At 37.5% G+C, this 24630-nt stretch overlaps 1 protein-coding gene across 9 annotated transcripts in view; it reads right to left on the minus strand.

Annotated features, from left to right (window-relative positions):
• Positions 1–12476: 12476 nt before the first annotated feature.
• LOC132382001 (eukaryotic translation initiation factor 4 gamma 3-like) overlaps positions 12477–24630 on the minus strand; it is a 315701-nt gene continuing 303547 nt past the window's right edge. For 5 of the 9 annotated variants that reach the window (XM_059951766.1, XM_059951765.1, XM_059951772.1 and 2 more), the window contains 5 exons: positions 23405–23503; positions 22373–22519; positions 18344–18425; positions 17330–17476; positions 12478–15960 (listed from right to left, as the gene is read on the minus strand). In XM_059951766.1, coding sequence (XP_059807749.1) covers positions 15779–15960; positions 17330–17476; positions 18344–18425; positions 22373–22519; positions 23405–23503 — 657 coding nt within the window. In that variant the 3' untranslated portion in view covers positions 12478–15778. Of the gene's footprint in view, positions 15961–17329; positions 17477–18343; positions 18426–22372; positions 22520–23404; positions 23504–24630 lie in introns of all 9 variants that reach the window. The other 4 variants (XM_059951770.1, XM_059951769.1, XM_059951773.1 and 1 more) reach the window with 2 other exon arrangements.

Here is a 24630-nt window from a genome sequence, read left to right on the forward strand (position 1 = left end):
TGGTGGGTGCTTAAATTGCGCAATCAGGAGTGGTGTTTGGGGCAAATGTATGTGGAGATATTCAAGAGGCTCTTAGATAAGCACATGAATGAGTAGGAAATGTAAAAATGTGGACATTGGGTAGCTGAAGGGATTAGATTAGTTGGATAATGGCTAATTAATTAGTTTGGTACAACATTGTGGGCTGACAGGCCTTCTTCCTGTGCTGTACTGTTCTTTCTTCTATGCTTCTGTTGATTGAACCACAGAATATTTACATTAAGAATGCATTACAAAAAAAGTTGTTTTCAAGCATCATTAACTTTCTTTTCCAAACTGAAATGAGATATGAGGATTTCACCTTGAAGCAAAGCTGGTATCATCCAAAACTGATGAACAAAAATTGGACAATGAGCAGTTGCCACTTAGAGTATAACGGGGAAGAGTAATTTCTTCACAGAATTTTTAGAATATTTGGCCATTTAGGCCAAGTTCAGTTATTAAGTTTATTTGGGGCAAGGTTGTGATGCAAAAGAAATCCAGGAATTTGGGACAGGACTGGGGAGTGAGGTCAATGATCAGCTATGAACTTATAGAATGGAAAATGTGTGAGAAAGCACGTGCAGTCTTTGGTATTTCTCATGAATTTAATCTGTGACCGAAAAATTAGACACATGGCAGAAGGTCCAAACGGTCTTGTGTGAAACGAGAGAACAAGGATTTTAAAGTCAAGATACTCAACGCAAGAGAATAGCTCAGAATAATAAAGGGACTCTTATAATTATAGGCATGATTTGGGATGCTGGTTGCAATGTCACCAAGGCTAGTGTGGATCGGGCAAGCCTTGGAAGATATAGCTAGGTGGGAAGTCTGCTTTAAAACAAAAGGCTAATATGTTAATACACCCATCTTAATAAATTCACAGACATCAAGAACCTTGGTCACAACAGAACAGGCATTCTGGATGAAGATGCAGAGGGGTGTGCCACAGTTCATATGCTGCATCCACAACATGTCTCTACCTTTTGGTGAAAAATAATTAAAACTAAGTTCCTTTGGGAAACCTTACAGAGCAATATCCATCTATTACCTGGCTGATCCTTTTCCTTAGGATAATTAATGATATGAAAGTGGCTCCTTAAGGTTGTTATAGCCACGGTGGTAGTAGGGATAAACTCTCATTGCTGATTAAATGCTCCCAAAAGCGTGTGTCTCAAACAGCCTTTGACAACCAAGTCCAGCTCCTGGCCTTCAGGTGTGGTTTAGCTACTAAGTCCAGCAGAGCTGTTTCTACTGACAAAAAAATGGGCGAAGGTGGGTTACTAGTGCCTTAAAACATGCCACTTGGGGCAGGTGGGGCTTGCCAGCCGTGGGTGACATTCATTTAGAAGGAAAACTCTGATCTGAAACCTCTGCTGCCTTGGACTACACCCACTCACGGGGAAGGTTTTGGGAGTGAACCCTGAGGAAAAATGGAGCTGGAGTTGCTAAGGCAGTCCTATGTTAAGTTCAGTGCTGACTGGCTGCTCCTGTGATGCTGCTGGTGCCAAACTGAATTGGCCTCTACTGCTTCTTTGGATACGTCAGCTGTGTGGAGAGGGGTCAAACCTCTGTATCACACCACCTTGGCTTGCGTATCACGTAGCCAGCTGGGATGCAACATCCATGGTAACTCTAACCAACGGAATATTTTATGATATGAAAGTGGACAACTTTGGTGGAAAAAGGGAAACCATTAAAATGCCACTTTAATATTGTCGCTTCATAATTTATAATTTTAAACTCTCATACTCTGGCTTCATTTGATGCACCGCCAGTAGTTCCTTATAATTACACTAATGTGCGGAAATCTTAGCCACTTATATACAACTGGGGTGCCTGCGACTCTTGTACAGTTCTACAGTAATTTTATGTGCTGTACTGTAACAATATCACTGCATGTGAGTGATGATAAACCCGATTCCGATACGGGTCTGAGAGTGGGAATGGGCAGAGAGAGGGGAATCATGGTTGGGAATGGGGTAAGGAAGAGGGGAGGGTGTGGGAAGAACCATAGAGACATTCGGTAATGATCAAAAAACCAATTGTTTGGAATCATCAAATGACCTTGCCTGGTATCTCAAAGCTGGGTGCCAGTGCCGTCACCACCCCTCCCCCTTGGCACTCCTTCTCTGCTACCACACTTCTCTTGCAGAGAGCCACCCTCGCCATTCTCAATATCCTTTGCTCCCGCCAGATTTACAAACTCACTCTCTGCTAAATGTTGACAAATACAGTACTGTATGTGTCTGGAAAATGGAGGGTTGCAAATATTTCATCCTGTAAAAGAGCGGCAAGTGAGATGACTGCTGACTGTTGTACAGAAAGAATAAAAACTAACAAAGGGTAACCAGCACAATGATCAGACACATATATGCATACATTTAATGCAAAGAAGCACAAAGAATACAACTTTAAAAAGAATACAAGGAAAAATAAATGGTACATCAAAAAACTGGAGATCATACATATTTATTGCAGCTATAATTCATAAATAACTTATCACCAGGTTTGTGTAACAGATTTATAGAGAAGTCCTTGGAGTGAAGGACTTCCTTTTTGTATTGTGCTCAAAGGTAGGAATTATAGTTCTCGAAAAGTGGAGGTTTAATCTAGGATAAGAAAGTTTGTTCGGCGAATGGGGAGCGTTTGACAATGGTTGAATTTTAACAAGCAGAATGCATGGATTTAATATGACTGACAATAGAATATGAAAATAACATTTTAAATACAGCATATTGTTAAATGTAATACATTAAAAGGGTGGAAGAAATAGATGCATTTTACATTTAAATTTTATGCTGTAGTTTATACGTTGGTGATTATTACTTTATATATTTTAAGATACTGTAAATCATAATTTAATTGTTGACAATGTTTAATTAAAAAAAATCCAAGTATATTTTCATTTCTTAATGCAACACTTGCTGTCAGAAGGCCACCGGGCTGGTGTTGTGGCCACAGCACTCACAGTTGCTCTCCCATGGCATGAGATATTGAGGTCATTGTGAACTGCAGGGCTGCACAAGGTAAATTGCACGCAGCAGATGAACAAGGCACAGGTTGGGTCTAAAACTATTTGGCCCAATATTCAATATATCTGTCAACAGAAAATAGGAATAAAAGCAGAATGCATCTTCCACCCATTTGTTTCTAGATGGCTTTTGAAAATAAAGTTATTGTTATACAATTTAAATTTATATAATAATATTACATTAAAGTTACAATATTAAATAGGCTATTTTGCCCATTGTGTCCATGGCATGAGAGAAAATACTGTTCAGCCTAGTTCTACATTCTATCACTTCGTCCTTAGTCATGCAGATCACCGCCATTCAAATACCCATGCAAGTACTACTTAAAAGTGAGAAACATTTTCCCCACTACTCTTTAAACAGTAGACTCCATATTCCCACCATTGGCTGTGTTAACTCCTTTCCCCAGATAACCTCTCTAATCTTCTATCAATTATTTTTAGCTTTGCTCCTTGGCTTTTGTCCTTTTTGCATAGGAAATAGGCCCTCATACTGATATCCCTGTAATCTTAACATCTCAGTTAATCTCTCCTCTGCCTCGTCTTTCCCAAAAAAATTGAAGTCTATCAATTTTTTTGCTCATGGCTTAAATATTCCAGTCCTGATGGGAAAAAAAACACAAATTTGTTCTTGTGCAACCACATCTTTTTCATGGGGTCAAGGTTGTCTAAATAGCTTTGCATATAATTCTAGCAAATCCTCTCTTCTTACAGGCTTTGCTTTAGTTAATAAAAAGGCAATCATCCTATGAGCCTTTTTAATCAGCTTCTTGACCTCTTCTGCCACCAGTAAGAATTTGTGGATATACACTCAATGGTTTTCTTTTCCTTGACACTACCAGTGTCCCCAATCCACTTATCATATATTTTCTTACTTTGTTGGATCTCCTCAAATGCATTCACTAGATTAAGATCAAGTTGCTGCTATTTTACCCCACTGATAAAACCAACATAGAACACTATTAAGAAATTCAATGTTGACATCCTTCAAGACATCAACCATGTACAGAAGTTCCAACAAAATCTTCAAGAACAACTGTCTCAACAAATCCCATGATCTGTAGAACACAGGAATCAATTGAAGAATGCCATCATCACCTCCTGCAAAGAAAAAATTGGGTTCATGATGAAAGAAACATAAGGATTGGTTGGATGATAACGACAAACTACTCCAACAACTCATCAACAAAAAGAGAAAAACTTTTATCACTTTACAAAATGACCAATAATCGGCTACCAAAAGGAAACACTATAAGGAATGCAAGAAAGCATCCGAAACCTGAAAAACCAATGGTGGAGGAAGAAAGCTCAGGAAATCCAACAACTAGCGGACGCCAATGACACTCGAGGCTTTTTCAACGCAACTAAAACTATTTTTCGCCCATCCACTCATAGTCAAGCCCCTCTCAAAAGCAAAGATGGTTCAACCATCCTGAAGAGCAATGCTGACATCAATGCTAGATGGAGGGAGCACTTTGAAGATCTTCTAAATCAGACCGACTCATTTGACAGGAATGTGATTAACAACATTCCAAAACAGCCTGTTGACAAGCCCTAAGCAAAATACTAACACTTGAAATAGTCAAAGAAGCCATCAAAACATTGAAAAAAAAGGCCACTGGACTCGATGGAATACCAGCCAAGGTCTACAAAATTGGAGGTAACCTGCTTCATTACCAACTGCATCAACTCCTCATCAAGATTTGGATAAATGAAAACATACCAGCAGAGACTCAGCAATCGTTACCACCTACAAAAGGAAAGGTGATTGATCCAAATGTGGAAACTATCATGGAATTTCCCTGTTAGCAACAACAGGAAAGATCCTCACCTGCATCATGAACAACCAGCTCAAGCCTCTAGCCAAGAAGATCCTTCCGGAGACACAAGCCGGTTTTAGATCATCACGTGGAGCAATCGAAATGATCTTCACAATGCAACAACTACAAGAAAAATGTCATGAACAACTTCAACCTTTGTACATGGCATTCATCAACTTCACCAAAGCCTTTGCCTCGCTATCAAGGGAACTCCTATGGGATGTCCTAACCATCTATGGATGCCCTGAAAATAACATTCAAATCCTGAGACTCCTCCATGATGGCATGCTTGCCACAGTCATGGTCAGCAATAGTAACTGTGAGCCTTTTCAAGTCGAATCAGGAGTAAAACAGCGATGCGTGATTGCCCCAACTTTGTTCACCATCTTCCTTGCAACAATCATCCTCATCAAGGACGACCTACCCCCAGGAATCAAAATTATCTATAGAACAGATGGCAGACTTTTCAATCTTGCCCCTCTAAAGTCCAAAAACAAGATATCCACGAGTTCCCTCATTGAGTTCCAACACGCAGATGACAACAGTGTTGCAGCTCTTTCAGAAAACCACCTACACCAGATTCTGACTGTCTTCAACCGTGCATACATGAAACTCGGACTTACCACCAATTCCAAGGAGACTCAGATCATCTACCAACCGTCACCAACTGAGACAAATCGGATAGAACCAACAATTCAACTTGGCAAAACAACCCTGGAAAATGTGGACCACTTTCCGTATCTTGGAAGTCACTTCTCCTCCAATGTCAACCTTAATGAGGAGATCCAACATAGTCTTAAATGCACTGAAGCTGCTTTTGGATGTCTCTGAACAAGAGTCTTTCATGATCACACATCTGAACAGACACCAAAACGTTAGTGTACAAAGCAGTGGTGATCCCAACGCTCCTGTATGCATCAGAAATCTGGACAACATACCGACGACAGCTGAAGGCACTTGAAAAGTTCCATCAACGCTGCCTTCCAAACATCTTAAATATCAACTGGGAAGATAGGAGAACCAATGTCAGCGTGCTAAATGAAGCAAAAACAATGAGCATTGAAGACTACGTCATCAAGAACAAACTAAGATAGAACGGTCATGTTGTTCAGATGAAAGATGAACATCTGCCAAAACAAGTCTTCTACTCCCAGCTTAAAGGAGGCAAACATAAAAGAGGCGGACAACAGAAGAGATTCAAAGACGTCTTAAAAGCCAACACGAAGAAATGTAACATTGACATCAACAATTGGGAAACCAATGCCAAGGACAGGAAACTCCAGCAAGCCATCATCTGAGAAGGAACAGCAACTTTTGAAGCCAACAGATGTGCAGAAATAGAAGAAAATCGAAAGAGAGGCAGCAACAACCAAAGCCCGATCTGCCATCTGAACTACCTTTCCTGAATGTGGAAGAACTTTCAAAGCCAAGATTGGATGCACCCCCCATCCTTGACCTCGAGGGATAGCGACAACAAAGACAAAAACCAACAATATTTTCCTGGAGTTAAACGTTTTCCTGCTGTCAATCATTTTGGATATTTAAAAAAAATTGGAAATGTTTTCATGGCCCCTATATTTGGCTAGAATATCAATAGTTTCCAAAATTTAAGAGACTGACACCTAGGCTCCCTGGAATCTCATGGTTAATAGCTTTCCAGACACAAAACACCCAACCATTACCCTCTAATACACCTTTCAGCTGAACTTGTCCATACCCAAACTAGTCCAATTTGCCTGTGTTTGGCCCATATCAATCTAAATGGAGTAGTTGGTTTACAAACAAAGGCTGTGTGTGGTGAGACTGCTAGCAAGGAAAGGCTGATGATATGGCAAAATTGCAGTCAGTGGGAGTAGTTGCAATGTAAAAGGGGGCCAAAAATCAAAAAGTGTGAGGAATACAGGACTAAAGTTCGATGAATTTGTAGCACAGTTACAGATTGGCATGTAGTATGTTCTGTGCCTCACCTAATCACAGCTGAAAGAAAATTATAGCTGTGAGATTAAAGTCCAAGGATACACATTGCATCAAAAGGACAGTAAGGTAAGCAGAAGGCGTGGAGTGGCTCTCTTGGTAAAAAAATGAAATCAAGTCAGTAGAGAAAGGTGACATAGGATTGATTGGAAGATGTAGAATCGTTGCAGGTAAAGCTAAGAAACTGCAGTGGTAAAAAGACCCTGGTGGTCATTGTATACAGACCCCTGAATAGTAGTAAAGACATGGTCTGCAAATTTCAACAGGAATTAGGAAATGCATTAAAAATGGCACTGTTACTATAGTCATGGGGATGTCATTATGCAGGTAGATGGGAATATCAGGTTGGTGCTGGATACCAAGTTGTAAAATGCCTGCAAGTAGCTTTTTAGAGCAGCTTGTGGTTGAGCCCACTAGGGAATCAACTATTGTGGATTGGGTGCTACACAATGAGAATTGATTAGAGAACTTAAAGTAAAGGAACCCTTAGTGGCATCAGTGATGATGATAGAATTCACCCTGAATTTGAGAAGCAAAAGTCAAATGTGTCTGTATCACAGTGGAATAAAAGGAATCATAGAAATATGAGAAAGGAGCTGGCCAAAATTGATTGGGAGGGTACTCTGGCAGGGATGATGGCAGAGCAGCTAGGGCTGGAATTTGGGAAGGTGCAGAATATATCCCATAGAAGAAATATTTTAAAGGCAGGAGAATGCAATCATGGCTGACAAGGGAAGTCAAAGCCAATTTAAAAGTCAAAGAGAGGGCATATAATAGAGAAAAAATAGTGAGAAGTTAGATAATGAAGTTTTTAAATACCAACAGAAGGCAACTAAAAATCTAGAAGGAGTAGAAGATTGAATACAAAGGTAAGTTAGTTAATAATATTAAAGAGGGAATCAAAAGTTTCTTTAGATATATAAAGTGTAAAAGAAGCAAGAGTAGATATTGGACTGCTGGAAAATGTTGCTAGAGAGGTAATAATTGGGGACAAGGAAATGTGAGTAAACTGAGTAAGTATTTTGTATGTCTTCACTGCAGAAGACATTAACAGTATGCCAGAAGTTCAAGTGTCGGGACAGCAGGAGTGAAGTTGCCATTAGAGAGAAGATGCTTGGGAACCTGTAAGGTCTGAAGGTAGATAAGTTACCTGGATCAGATGGCCTATACCCCAAGGTTCTGAAAGAGATGGCTGAAGATTGTGGAGGCATTATTAATGACCTTTCAAGAATCAATGGATTCTGGAGGAATGGAAAATTGTAAATACCACTCTGTTCTTCAAGAAGGGAGAGAGGCGCAAGAAAGGATACTATAGGACAGTTAGTCTGACCTCAGTGGTTGGGAAGATGTTGGAGTGAATTGTTAAGAGTATGGTTTTGGGGATATGGATGCACATGATAAAATAGGCCAAAGACCGCATGGTCTTCAAGGGAAAATTTTGCCTGACAAATGTTGGAATTCTTTGAAGTAGTAACAAGCAGGATAGACAAAGGAGAACCACTGGGTGTTGCATTCTTGGATTTTCAGAAGGCCTTTGAGAAGGTGCCACACATGAGGCTGCTGAATACGAGCTCATGGGAATACAGGAGATACTAGTGGATACAGCGTTAGCTGATTGGCATGAGGCAAAGAGCGAGAATAAAAGGATAATTTTCTGGTTGGTTGTAAGTGACTAGTAGTGTTCCACAGGGATCTATGTTGGGACCTCTTCTTTTTATGTTCTATGTCAATGATTCAGATGATGTAATTAAGAAAGGATGTGCTGACTTCGGAGAGGTTTCGAAGGAGTTTCACAAAAACAACTCCAGGATTGAAAGCCTTGTCATATGAAGAGTGTTTGATGGTTCTAGACCTGTACAGAAGAATGAGGGGTGACCTAACTGAAATCTATGAAATGTTGAAAGGTCTTGATAGAGTGGATTTCGAGAGGATACTTCTTCTCATGGATAGTCCAAGTCCAAAGGACAGCCTCAGAATAGATGGGTGTCCTTTCAGAACAGATATAAGGAGGAATTTCTTCAGCCAGAGTGGAATTCAGTCTCATTAGCTGCCTGAGGCAACAACCCTTTAGGTATATGTAAGGCAGAGATTGATAGATTCTTGATTAGTCAGGATATGAAAGGGCTGGGAGGGAAATGGATCAGCCACAATGAAATGGTGGAATAGACTCAATGGTGCAAATGCTCTAATTCTGCTCCTCTATCTTATGTTCTAAACCTGTCCTAGCCTTACACCCATCTAAATGTCTTTTAAACATTTACTTAACCTGCCTCTGGCAGTTACTTCCACAGACAGACCACCCTGTATGGAAAAACTTGCTCCTCTACACCCACTTAAACCTTTCTCTTCCCACTTTAAACCTCAAGTCCTTTAGTCTTTGACCTGCCTACCCCAGGTAAAGATTACAGACAGACAGACATACTTTATTGATCCCGAGGGAACCTGGGTTTTGTTATCATTATCCACCCTATTTATGTCCCTCATGGCCATAAGCCTCAATAAAATTATCCATCACCTGCCTTTGCTCTGGCAAACATAGCCCCAGTTTATCCAGTCTTAACCAAAGCCTCCCAGTCCTAGTGATATTTTTATGAATCTTTTCTGCATTGTCTTTAGCTGAATAACATCCTTCCTGTTGGCATGCAACCAGAACTGTAGACAATATTCCAGCTGCAGTCTCTCCAATGTCCGATAAGAGCTGAAACATAATGCCTCAACTCTTGTTCTTGGTGTCTCGACTGATGAAGGCAAGTGTGCCATACACTTCAACATTGTGCAATTATGTCATCACGTTCAGAGAACAATGTACTTGCTCTAATTCTACATCACTCCTCAAGTCCCTGCCATTCATTGCGCATGTTCTGCCCTGGCTTAACTTCCCAAAATGTATCACCTCACATTTTGTGCAAGTCAAATTTCACCTGTCATTCCTTTGCTCACCTTCCCAATATGATGGCTGCTATTCTCTCAGATAGCCCATCCTGCAGGACTTTATCAAGAGCTTTGCTAAAAATCCATGAAGACTTTAAACACACTATCCTCATTGACCCTTGTTATCTTATGCAACAAAAAAAAATTCTTTAATCACATTCACTTTCCTAAACAAATTAGTACTCTGGCGATTAACATGTGCCTTTTTAAACTGAATGTTGATATTGTCTCTCATAACTGATTCAAATTATTTGCTTACCACTTAAGCACGAACTGTCTCACAATTACTTGGTTTCTTTCTTATTCCATTTTTACCCACATCAGTAGCACTCCAATACTTTAGTAGCAGCAAGGAAGGACTGAAACAAAGCTTAATTTTATCAGTTGTGTGTTCAAGGATTTATAACCAGAGCTAGCCCAAGAGGATCCATATTCACCTATTTACAAGTTGATCTCATGCTGGAAAAGCAGGAACCAATGCTTTCATCACAAACAAATTGAAATTAAACAATGCAAAACATTTTGGATATGTGGTCAATTAACTGTATTGTCATAATCTCTCTATCCCCACATTTAACTGTTACCCCAAATCATTCCTCTGTATTTAAGCTTATTTTTCTCATATCTCCTCAAAGACTTGGATTGCTCGATTCTTTGTGCAAGTAATCCACTGATTTTCTAATCTTTTTTTGAAATTTACAACTATTGAGAATGAAACCTCTTGAAGACTTCAAAATATTAAATTAATCCAGAGGAACCCATCTTGTTTCCTTTTGAAGATTATAAATTACATATGTATCAGACTGAAACATATGATTTATGAAACAAATAAAATTGAACAAAATCCTAACCAATAATGAAACTGCATCCTATAAAGTGCAGCATCATTTGCAATCAACAAATTGGTACCTTTATTTTCACCAATACTTGACAGTGAACGGAAAGACTTAAAAGTGATCCAAGTTACTTCCATATAAATAGGAAAGTTACCACATAATTTGTAAAACTGCTGACATCCTTAGTAGCACGTGCGCACATTTCTGTTTGTGCATCTGGTCTAACTTCACTACACTTGCACAGAACAGTATAGCACAATAAGGCCCTTTGGCCCACAATGTTGCACTGACCTTCAGCTCATCTGCATAACAAGACCCTCATCTATGCCAGTCCCTTTAGATATGACAAATTCCTCTCATTGTGACAATCTTGTTTTCATCCTTTCAAATTTGAATTCATTCAAGATTCTGCTGTTCCTATACCCAACTCTTTCCACTACCTTCAAAGCTCAAGTTAGAAGTGTGATGGAATATTCTTATGCCTGGATGACTACAATTTACAACACTCAGGAAGCACAACAAACCAGCTCCTTTGCTTAGCACTCAGTCCAGCACCTGAATTATTCAATCCTACCTTTATTGCGATGCCATGGTTGCAGTTTGTACAATCTGCATACTGCACTGGTTTCACACCTAAACTACTCAAACAGCACCATCAACTGATTTCCCTCTAAGTTACACACAATTGTATTGTCATTCCTTTACTGCTACTGGGCTTTAAATCCTGGAACACTCTACCTCAGAGGATTACTAACCATTAGCAGAAGGGCTGCAGTGTTTGAATGTGGCAACTCCCTTACCATCTCCTCACATCCTGTAAATTAAGAAATGTTTAAAAGTGTTTTAGTGCATCTAAAATATACTGACATGAAGAGTAACAAATCTATTCAAATTATCTAAAAACTTTGAAAATTGTGCATTCAGCCATTTAATTTACTTTATCAAAATAATTTCATTATCTCAATTTGCCATACAAATGACTTATACAAATTCAGTTTTGCCTTCTTTAGTTTATCTAATTTTCTAAAGAAGTAGAAAATTTATGTTGTATTTTATCCATTATTTGGTAGACACCAAATCCTAACAATTTGCAACTAAAAGAAATGAGATTCTATGCTTATAAATATCCACCTTCTGGCAAAATGAGGGGGACATTAACAAATGTCATTGTTTAAACATGCACATATCCTGTAACTGAACTGGATCAGTTTAATTTTTAGCAATTCAAACACAGAATTTTCATGAAAACCCCAGAAAGGAGAATTCACAAAACTAGCACCAGAGCTAGAATGGTCAGAAATCTGAGGCAATTCAGTAGCTTCCCTTCCTCACCTGGATGCACAGATGCCCCATAGCTTTCAAGCAAATCTGGTTCATTTCTTGGCAGAAAACACTGGGAAAATGCTGGGTGTCAGCAATTTGTTCTGCTGGTGCAACAATAAAGCATCAAAAAGCCATTCTTACTTCTAATGCGTCAAACTTCCTAATTGACAATAAATTGAACAGAGATGCTGATTTGGAATGAATAGCTTCAAGGGGCATGTTTCAGAGCAGATACCTGAACAACTAGTTATCATTTAGTAAACCGCCACAAGATTTATACATTGCATTTACTGTCACCAGAGCAATCTGCAAAGCTTTTGCTTAACCCGATTCAGTGCAGTATCAGTGGGAATTTCTGGTACTGTAACAGTGTTCTGCACAATAGAGCAATACATCATATATGGAGATTACATATTTCTATTTCATTAGCCCCACACCAGTTTAAGCAATAAATTTTTGTAACCACTCAGTTTGTTCTCTGTAGGTCAGAGAAAGGAATATGAGCTTCAATGAGGGAAAGAGTTGCTGAAACACATGTTAGTATGAAGATATTAAATGTCAATAAAAAGTGGATGCAAATTCACCCGTCAAGGTAAATGTTCCTTAAATAAACCCTGAATAAGTTTATAATTTTAAGTATCTGCTGGAAAGACTTTACAACTTGCTCCAATTTGATTTCTTTTTTGCAAACTGAACTATACCTTCAATAAAGGAATAAAATGATCACTTATCCATTAGATGAAAACAATACGAGTACGTTTACAAAGATTATTAAAGAATAGTGTCAATATAACAGGGAATAAGAGATTAAATTTAATAATTCCGTAATTTGTTGCTATAGGCAAGAGTCAGACATCGGAGTCCATCTTACATTGCTGATCTTAGATGCAGGTCTTAGATTCAGTAATTAACTGTTTTCATATTCATAATAAAATAAAAAATAATAAATTTTACCACACATAGTAGGAAGACTGATTGGACTTCCTTTCATTGAGTTTCACTTAACAATTATCAGTGGAACGCATGATTCAGTGGGATTCCGTTATTCAGTTTGAACATTTACATACTTCCAGACTTTCATTACATTTGTCATGTTTATAAAATTCTGCATTTAAGAAGTGTTATTAAGTCTGGTCTTATTGAAAACTGCAGGATGTTTTTCATAAACTTGAAATAACTTCATTAAAACTTCTGACACATGAAACACTTTTTTACCTCACAGTAAGCTCTCTTTGAGTACACATCTGATTTTTTAGCTCCTGCTTTCAAGAACTGATTTTATACATTATGCTCTCCATTCAGTCATAAAACATTGAAAAGTTCTATGACGGACTGGAATCCAAGTTTTCTACAAAGAGTCAGGACCTTTCTCAGAGTAATCGATTTATATACATTTATGGCAAAGCTGGGTTGTCGGAATCCAATAATTATGCCACCTAGAAAATAACAGAATAATAAGATCTTCAGCTTATCTGGTTAATTGATTATAACTGAGTGAAATGGTCATGAAAATAAGATGAAGCACTACATTATACAGTTTGAATATCCATGAAGCACCATTCATGCATTCAGCAATTGTTTTTGGTTCTCTAGACTTCTGTTAAGAATTAATTATTCTCCATTTTTAATTATTTAATATAGTGAATCACAAAATGCACAAATAGTCATCTTTACTTGATCCATACTGTAATACCCATGCACGACCATGAGACATAAATCATGCCAGTAACTTCCTGATAAAAAATTTAATCACAGAACTTCCACACTACAATATCTGAGATGTTGGTAGGAGAGCCAGGCTAATTCCCTTAAGTATTTATTGCACAAAGCAAACCAACTTTTGCATTGATCAAATTTTGACAATGTACCAATTAGGTTTTCACTAATGTGCAACCTGGACCACTAAAACTTACCTAGACTCCTATAATACATTATTGTATTAAAATATAAATATTTTACTAACCAGTTAGCTGCTATTTTACAATGATCTGCTTCAACCAAAGATTTCATTCTTCATGTTCAAAGAATTAAGAATACTGTAAAATTTCATTTATCTGCTTTATCATTTCATGTGTGTACCCAAAGTGTCCAATGGGCTTTAGAGTCTCCATTTTGTAGAACGAGGAATTAGTTCAGAGTCAGCTTAACTTTTTGGGTTTGGACACATTTCAATCCAACACACAGATATACCCTGTTGGCTCATGCATATCAAGGCACGTTACATATTGAGAAAAGTGAAAAACAGTCCAGTCACTGCCATTAACCTTTTACCACTGATGAACCCATAGGTAATCCTCTTGCATTTGTATTAATTAACTCATGCCAACACACAATTTGGCAGGTAAGTGCAATAGCTGCATCCAAAACAGAATCACTGAACATGCATAAAGTCTGAAAGCAGGGAAAAAAAATCCACCCAATATTTATTACCAGCCTAGAACAGTTTTTAATTCAAGTTATACAGTTATTTAATGGCATCTCAAGTCTGGAACATTATCTTCATAAGCATTCCAATAGTCACTTGCATTGAAGCAAGTCTCAAAATCATAACTGACCGGTGTTAAGCTTGGCTTTTCAAAACCAATTTTCAAATAAATGCACAAACTGGTACAAGCAAAATCTAGCATTAATCTGTGAGCCACCATTTCAAGTCAGACCAGTAACTCATGAGATTAGCCACACAAGTTTACGTAAGGAGTTGTCTGACATATCCTCGATATGCTGTATGTAGAATCAAGGTAGCAGCTTCTGAGAAAATTTGCAATTCTGTATGGGATTTGTAATCCTTTATTTCAGAGACTCTGACTTCCTATGATTTTCATTTCTCTCACAAGATTCAGCAGCCACCTTGGATCAAAGGTAGAAATTTTGTAAGGAGAAAGAATCCTCATTCGTGCAGCGTTTTTTTAAATATATAAAGACTTGTCATAAACCAATGACTGACCTATGTTAGCCAGCCATTTGATAATGACTTCTGCCACAATAATAAGCATTGCATCCACTGCACTATATATTACAATGAGGTAACGGAGTACAAAGTTATGTAGAACAGGTCTTGTAACCATTAATTTTCAGATAAACAGGTTTTTTTTAAATATTTTCAACTTGCACTGTTTGTTTTTATTTAGTTTTGAATGTGAAAAGATAGTAATGAGTCTTTTTTAAATATTTCTCTTTATGTATTTACAAGCTCTTGAGTAGTACTATAGTTTGAAAGTATTACAAGCACTTCCTCAGTTGAATTTTTGTTTGTACAAGTTCTCCATATTCTGCAGTTCATGATGTATGGGCTTGGAAATTCAGGGAGCATCATCTTCCAGTTGAATGTTATGTACATTTCTAGAGCAAGCTGAAGCAGGCAGGAAGAATTACTGGTACATATTACTACTTTCAGCCATTATTGTTACCACCCTCCCCCTCCCCCCAACCCTACCCATATACTAAATTTGATGCCCTATATTTGTTTGTAATGGTCATGTAGGCAAGAGTTTGGGTCTTTTTAACTATATTACATTCTGTTTACAGTAACTGCAAACTCAAATTACATCACTGTTGCAGTTCTAAAAATAAATTAAAGTGTTCAATTTTTTTATTTTTTGCTGCACAGAAAAATGGAACCATATGTCCTTTTAAAAATAACAAAAAGCGTAAAATTTAAAACAAAAATATTTTCTATAAATAATACAATTTTTAGTGCTCCCACCCATGGTTCTTTAACATCACCGCGGCTTTTCTTTACTTGTGTGTACCATAATTTTCATCATGATCGCTGACTTTTTTCTGTGCATATTTGTTGCGATGATTGGCCTTTGTGCACTTTGATTGGCGAAGACCTTTTAGGTTCAGTTATCTTCTGACTCCTCCTCTGCTTCTCTTAGCCATGTAAAAAAAGCTGTGACAGATTTTAGCGCTACCCCTTTGCCATTCTGTTCTGCTGGGTCTTTGCTACATTCCCATTTGTAGAATGCATCTTCAGATATAACATCCTCATCATACAAAGTGTCAAAGAACATCCTTAACAAGTCTGGAATTGAAAAAATACAGCATATTAATACATCTCACAGCACAAAGAAAAGCAATTTGTCTGTTTATATTTAGGGGCAATTTGATGAAATGACAGTAGATTTTTTTGTTTTGAGAAAGTTGGTAATTTCACACAATCTTAGAGGAACTGTGTTTCAAGATGAACCACAGTATGTTTTAAGATTAGAGAGGAAGCTGAAAGTAATTTGAGTAAAGATCCATGTAAACATGTGGGATTGAGAATGCCATGCGCATGGAGAAAACTGAATAGTCTATTTTATAACTGAATAACTCAGTAATAAAGCCAGCAGGATGTTAACTACCAACATCGACAATCACTCTTTTCTAAATAAGTTACAGTCCAATCATTAGCAATAGGGAACTGTTACTAATTTCCTCTCACTCACTTTAGAATAGGTAGATCAAAGCATTCACCTAGCAGGGATGCTTAAGTTAATACAACCCTGCATCACAAGGTACAAAAAGACAAGGAATGGCCAGGTCTCACTAAAATAGCACTTGGCTGAACTGTTGCAAATGTGGAGCATCCAGGACTAGTGATGTGAAGAAAGTGATTGCAGAACCATCAGCTAAGCAGTGTGAAGGCTTTGCCTTCAAATTACCCTGAAAACTTGGGCAACTAATAACAACTTGGTTGTAAAAGCTGTGAGTTGCTTTCAATCATTTTTGTATATTCAGACATTTAAAGAAATAATAAAATTCAGATAAATGAAAACCAAAACCACTTCTAAATAAAAATCAACTATTAATAAAAATGGATTCAAAGAAATTAAAATATTAAGAGATACAGTGTGCAATAGGTCCTTCCAGCCTTTCAAGCTTTGTGGCCAGCCTAACTACAGTACAATTTATAATGACCCATCAACCTGCTAACCGGTGCGTCTCTGGACTGTGGAGACGAAGCCCACACATTCCGTGGTGTGGACGTACAAACTCTTTACAGAAGACACCAAGATTGAACTCTGAACTACGATGCCGAGCTGTAATAGCATCGTGCTAACTGCTTTATTACTGTGGCATAACTTGCCTTTCCTGAAGTTGAAGCACTATAATTCCCAGTGTAATTAATAGGTTCATGGAATCCTCAAGATCCAACCTGGCAAGCAATCCAAATTCATCCAGTTTTGAAATTCTGGGCTTGCAAACGGACTCTATTAAGGATTTGGCTCACTCTACTCAACCAGCGATTCTGTGAAGCTGACTTAGAACACGTATAGTATGTGTATGAGTAGTTTGACAGGGACGGTGGTGAAAGAGGAGGGGGTGAAGGGGTGGGTGAGAGTGAGAGTGGATTACATTCCATAAACTTTAGATAAAATTATTAGTAAAGAAGCTTGCACAATACATACTAGGAGGTTGATCAAGTTTTACTATTAATGCTTGTAGTGCATAAAGTGCTTGTAATTCTCGTTCAGGATCAGAATTAAGGTACTTGAGTAACAATCGCAATCGCTGCTGTATAATGGTTGCATCTACACGACTTGAAGCTCCTTCACCTAGAAATAAGGGATTAAAAATTACAAGTAAGATTTATAGCAATGTGTAAATTATTGTTTACATGTTATACTCAACTGGTACTTAATTGATGACTTGGACCCTTTGGTACCTGCCTTGGACTTGAGAATCTTCAAATGTAATATTTTTGAAAGAAAGGAAGAGGCACTTTGGAAACAGATGGGAAAGTAAACCTCAGGCACAGGATCAGGCATGATCTCATTGAGTAGTGGATCAGGCTCAAGGGATTCTTAAGATGTATTTCTACCTCTGTTTCTAATACTAACAACACATACTTAAAACCAAACAGGGAAATGCCATCATATAAGGTTTATCGAATGGTGAAAGGTTTTAATAGCATCGACGTGCAGAGAATGTTTCCTATGCTGGGAGAGTCTAAGACCAGAAGAGACAGCCTCAGAATAGAGGGGTGTACTTTTAGAATGGAGATAAGGAGGAATTTCTTCAGACAGAGTGGTGAATCTGTGGAATTTGTTGCACAGTCAGCTGTGGGGACCAAGTTTTTACGTTTAATTAAGGCAGAGGTTGATAAATTCTTGACTGGCCAGGCCATGGAGGGTTATGGGGAGAAGACTAGAGATTGAGGCAAAGAGGAAAACTGGATCAGCCATGATGAAATGGCATAACACAGTTGATGAGCCAAATGGCCCAGTTCTGCTCCTGCATCTTATGGCCTTAGGTCTAAACTACTGGTAGATTATGAGTGGATGTCTAATTGATAACCGGACTTTCAATCTTTCTGAAGGACACAACATACTTAAGGAAAAAATCACCAATATTTTTGCATTGATTTTGAATCAAATACATAGTAAATTACAAAAAATTCATAAAGAAGCTGATTTATTGACCTGTAATAGATGATCTACATACAGTTGTCATCAAAGCTCTAAGGAATGTTGATGAACCAATCTGTGTTTCATCTAAATTAGCCTGTAGGAAGATGAAGAAATAATTTTAGACTTGAACAATAATGAAATAAACTTTCTATGATTGATCCAAGTGTATAGTTGCAAGAAAAAGTTTGTAAACCCTTTGCAATTTTCTGTTTTTCCTGCAATAATTAATCATAAAATGTGGTCTGATCTTCATCTAAATCACAGTAATAGCCAAACACAATCTGTCAAAACTAGTAACACAAGAACAACTGTACTTCTTTTCTTCAATACCGAGTACACAATTTAAACAATCACAGTCTAGGTTGAATAAAGTATGTGAACCTCTGGGGTAATGCCTTCTACAAAACTACTTGAAGTCAGGTGTTCCAATCAATGAGATGAGATTTAGGTTGTGGGTTATGGAGGTGACCTGCCCTATAAAAAAAGACAGAGTCAGGTTACTGGCAGAGCCTGCTTTTCTCAAGAAAGATCTGTTTATGTGCACCATGCCTTGATCAAAACAACTTTCAGAGGACCTTAGAAGAATTGTGGAAATGCATGAAGCAGGAAAAGGCAACAAAAGCACTTCTAAAGACCTGAATGTTCATCAGTACACAGCAAGAAAAATTGTCTACAAATGGAAGAAATTCAGTACTGTTGCTATTCTCCCAAGGAGTGGGCATTCTGTGCCTTGCTGAAGAAAGTGAAAGAGGTGAAAGAGAACCCAAGCGTAACAGCAAAAGATCTGCAGAACTCTCTAGAACTTGCTGAAGTCTCTGTTCATGGTAGGACACCAAAGAGGAAACCACTGCTCTCCAAAAAACAATTGCTGCATGTCTCAAGTTTGCAAAAGACCACATGGATGTTCCACAATGTTTCTGTGATAATGTTCTATGGACGGATGAGACAAAAGTTGAACTTCTAGGCAGAAATACACACCACTATGTTTGGAGGAAAATAGGCACTGTACACCATATCAAAACCTCATCCCAACTATGAAGCATGGTGGAAGGAGTCTCAGGACCAGGACAGCTTGCAGTTGTTAAGATAACAGCGAATTCAAAATTGTATCAAGACATGTTACAGGAGAACATGGGCAGCAGTCTGTCACCTGAAGCTTAATAGAAGCTGAATGATGCAACAAGACAATGATCTGAAACACAAGAGTATATCAACAGAATGGTTTATAAAGAAGAAAACTTGTGTTTTGGAATGGCCAAACCTGAGGCCAGACTTTAACCCCTTGAGATGCTGTGGCATGATCTGAAGAGGGCAGTTCAACGCAAGATATCCCAGAAATCTTGATGAACTGAATCAGTTTTATATGAAGGAATGGTCAAAAATTCTTCCCCGCTATTGTGCAAGTCTGATCAGCAGCTACAGGAAACGTTTGGTGGAAGTCATTGCTGCTAAAGGAGGTTCTGCCAGTTATTAAATACAAGGGTTCAAATACTTTTTCCAGCCTGGACTGTGAATGATTAAACAACGTGGTTAATAAAGATATGAAAAGTACAATTGTTGGTGTGTTATTAGTTTAGGCAGATTGTGTTTATTATTGTGACTTAGATGAAGATCAGACCAGATTTTATGAATAATTAATGAAGAAAACCAGGTAATTTCAAAGGGCTTACAAACTTTTTCTTGTAACTGTTAGCTCTGATCAGTTGGCTTGAGGTTTCACCCTGCAATTTCAAATTTGAAGTCAAAGTACATCTGAATAAAACTAACTACCAAACATCATCCATAGAAAATCTAGATAAAAAGCCCGATCCAAAATAAACACAATTTAGGTTGCACTATGGCATTTAATGTCTTCTTTTTGTTATATACAAGTGTGAAGAGGCACTTATAGAAAACTAGTGAGAGTTGATGCCTACCAGTCATTGATGCGACAAAGAGAAAGCACAGTTCTAACAAATAAAAAAGAGAAATGAGAAAATTTTCTGTACACAAAGGATGTTAGCACAGAAAATTCTGTTAGAAATCATGATGAAGTTGATACCAAAAATACAATTACAAAATGGGGTAATTGCTTTAAACAGAAACAGAACTGAGACAGTTATTGTAAAAAGGCCATTCACAAGGCAAGACAAAAGATAAACAAAAACCTGTTCCTTCTTTTTCATTTCTACACTTTTACAGTTTATATAGCACTGCATTTGGTAACAGACATCCTGAAGCATTCTTCACCCAATGGTGGATTTTTAAAGTGTTGTGATATAGGAACTAGGTCTCTCATTTTTTAGTTTTGTGAGAACCCAATGATTTGACGATCTATTTTACTTACCATAGTTAAGTATAATTATTGTGTGGGTTGTTACTTCTTTGAAACCATAAACCAATTGAAACTTTTGCACTTTGATAAGAGAGGCAGATCTCAGTGTACAGTGGGGTGATCTTCCTCTATATTGCCTAGATTTTGGGCTCAATATAACTTGAAGCTATAATCTTCTGTCAGGACTGAGAATGCTAATTCTGAAACAGGATCACATCCTTAATTATTAAAATGGCAGAATATGAAGTCAGCATTGATCGGACAAGCAGCAAGTATGAGTACTAACTATATAGGAAAATCATAAACCAAAATATGGATTTGTAAGTTTCTCAATGATCAAAATGTCCTGAATCATTGAAGGTAAAGTTATCATTGTAAGTTAGATAAACCTGATTGTCAGAAATTATGTTGAAAACACTTCTGAATAATTTTATAACAAAGCAGTTTTAATTTAGAAATCTGTACTGGAGTTGCCTAATTGGATATGGTCCTTGCAGGTCAAGATTGCAATAAAATCATCATTATATGCTGTGTTATATGACATGGGCAATTTTTCTACAGAAGTGGTTTGCCATTGCCTTCTTCTGTGCAGTGTCTTTACAAGGCAAGTGACCCCAGCTATTATCAATACACTTCAGAGAAGGTCTGCCTGATGTCAGTGGTCGGATAATCAGGACGTGATATGCACCAGCTGCTCATACAACCGTCCACCACCTGCTCCAATGGGTTTATGTGACCCTGATCGGGGGGGGGGGGGGGAAGGTGGCTAAGCAGGTGCTACAAGGGCGACCTGCAGTCTAGTGGAGGGAAGGAACTCCTTACACCTCCTTTGGTAGAGATGCAATCCCCACCCTATCACCCACAATAAAGTAAATAGGAAAATTTTAAAAAATTCTGTGATGCTAATTTTTCAATCTGACTTGTTTCAAAGGGAGTCACTTTAATGATTAAATCACATCCAGAGTCTGCTTCAATTGACTAAAGTATTTGTGTTAGTGTTTTTTTTTTAGTTGGAATGTATTTTTCAAGCATGGAAATTCAATCCTATATTTAACACTTAAATACTGAGTAATCCATGGACATGGAATCTCTGCCTGCCTGAAGCAAAATGGCCTATCTGCTCTTAATAATATTAGATTAATAAAAATTAAATCAACACACAATAGTATCAACAGGAACACAGAATTACAGGTCACAAACTACTGCAGAGAAGGTAACTGAAAAATCAGACAGACTGCTCAACAGATTCTGGGCAAGCTTGGATATTGTTACACATTTCTTTATGTAACAGTCACACAAACATGTATGTGCCCTATTATTTGATGGATTTATACCTATACCCATTATACAGGAAAGAAGTGCACTCACAATGCGGCTCCTAGATATATCCAGAAACGCATACAATGTTTGTCTAGGTCAGTGGTTCCCAACCCTTTTTTATGCCTTGGAGCAATACCATTGAGGAAGGGGTCTGTGGACCCCAGGTTGGGTCTAGATGATTGTCAATTAGTTTAATAATCATGTTTAGAACACAAATTACTCTTACTGTAAATTTAACATTATGGCTAGTATAAGAAATTGCCAAATGGATTAATCTTACAGAAAGTCAACACAAAATAAAAACAGAAAACATTTAAAATATTCAGATCAGTTGGCTTCCATGGAGACAGAAACAATGTTTTAGGTCCTGCATCCATAATAGTTTGCTTTTGTAAAATTCAACCTACTTCTACCCAATCAAAGATTTGCTCATTGCTGGCCTTGTCTTCAATTATAAGTTTTTCTAGCCACTTGTTCAGTTCTTCAGCAGAGAGCTCCAATTTTGAAAGTGCTTCAGAAGGACCAGAAACATCTGATATAGTAAACTCCAATTTCTGCAAAAGAATCACAAAACTAATATTAACAGTCTCAGCCAACATAATTAAAGCATGATTATTTTCTGCAATAATATATCCAATTATCCTGCCTTTTCAGTTTGAGCTTGCAATATTCAGGCTAATTACCAATGATTTCATTTTTTTCTGGAATGTCACCATCACTCAACTCTCTAATTTCACTGCCAATACTACATCTGTGATTGTTGATGATTTAACAAAGGATTTCAAAAAATGCTAAACAGAAAGCTCCAGGTTCTAGAACAATGTAATTTAAACCAATATAATGTTATTACATCAAGAACATAAAACAGCTCAAGGTTATCAAATATATTTGTATGACTCAGTACACCACATCATTCTATTTCATGTCACAAATCTGAATTCTAAAATTTAATTTGTTCTTAAACATAATATAAGCAAGGCAATATTTGCCTATTTGCATTGATATTTTGACCATACGTACTCACTGTTAATTTTATGGGTAATAAAATATCTGCTATTCTAAAATAGTAGTAGAGAAATGTTTTCATATTTCACACATTTGTGAGTTTGGTTTCTTTTATCTTAAAGTTTCTTGATCTAAACTGAACTTTGAAATGATTCCAATACGCAGTAATGACAAGGCAATTTTTAACTTAAGCCAGTCAAAGCAATTTCTATCTCTCTCTGTATGGCCATTATTCATTCTGAGGCTTAGAAAATGAAAGTTGTTGCCCTCTCTCAACATGACTGGAAGTGGCCATTGGTTGACTCATATAATTATTACATTTCAAAATGCAAGTGGAGGAACTAGAAATGATCAAGACAAGCACACATCTGGTTGAAGCAAAACGGGATATTTTATTACATGAATTGATTGAGACTTAAAGGTAATAGACTCACTTTATCACTAATGAAATGTTGAACATCAACTCCCTCAGGAAGGAAATCTTTCCAATTTAGGCCAGCCTCTTTCCATAAGGCCCCAACTTTCTTATGGCTCTAGTAACAATAAAAGTGAAATGTTATTCTGAATGAATTTCAATAATCTTCATACAAGAGAAATAAAAGTATAAACAGAACATTGAATTCTATTTGTCTTTCAGTACGTGAGCCAATAAATTCTGGGGGGGGGGGGGGCGGAGTTTCAAGATGGCGACGTAGACATCTGCCTTTTAGGCGCTCTTCATTTTTTAAATTATAATCACCCTTTAATCAAATCTTTTCGTACTTAATTACATGGGTTGATATTTACGATTTACTTCTTTTCTAAAATAATACTTGATTTAATCTTTTCAAACTTAAAATGTCTGTATCTAAGAAATCGTCTAAAGACCCTCTATCTCTTGAGGCAATTTCCAGTCTTCTGGATACTAAACTGGATACTAAACTTGCAAGTCTGGAAAATAAGCTTACTGTGAAAATGTCTGAGCTTGAAGAAGTCGTTAGATCGTTTGATACCAAGCTTCAATTGCAGGCAGCAGATATTGAACAGCATGAAGAAAAGTTTGCGGCTCTTGACAAGTTAATTTGTGAAAAAATACGTACTATTGAAACTTTGGAGAAGAAGGTACTGTCGACTGCTAAAATAGTGGAGCAGAATAAGTTTAAAATCACCGATCTTGAAAACCGATCTCGCAGACAGAACTTGCGAATTATCGGATTTCCCGAAAATGTTGAGTTTGGTGACTTAACTGAATATTTCTCTAACTTATTGTGGGAAATTTTTGGCGAGGACGCTTTGCGGGCTAAACCTACTATTGATCGTGCCCACAGAGTTTCGAGATTTTCGATCTCGAGGGACAAGCCACGAGCTGTGATTGTTCGCCTCCATTATCCTCGGGAGAAAGAGCTTTTAATCCGATTAGCTCGTCAGAAAGGTATGATTTCTCACAAAAACAATAAGTTTCGTATTGTTGAAGATTATTCATTTGAAGTGATGAAGGCGAGAATCGCTTTTAAACCACTGATGGCAGAGATTAATTCAATTGGACTTAAACAAGCTTTAAGATACCCAGCGAATCTCAGAATTACGTTGAGTGACGACAGTCAGCGCTTCTTTAATACTCCGGAAGAAGCGAAGAAATTCGTCGAAGAATATCGGTCTTTTAGTACAAGTTGAACTATCT

The sequence above is a fragment of the Hypanus sabinus genome, chromosome 27 (assembly GCF_030144855.1).
Source record: "Hypanus sabinus isolate sHypSab1 chromosome 27, sHypSab1.hap1, whole genome shotgun sequence".
Classification (NCBI taxonomy): domain Eukaryota; kingdom Metazoa; phylum Chordata; class Chondrichthyes; order Myliobatiformes; family Dasyatidae; genus Hypanus; species Hypanus sabinus.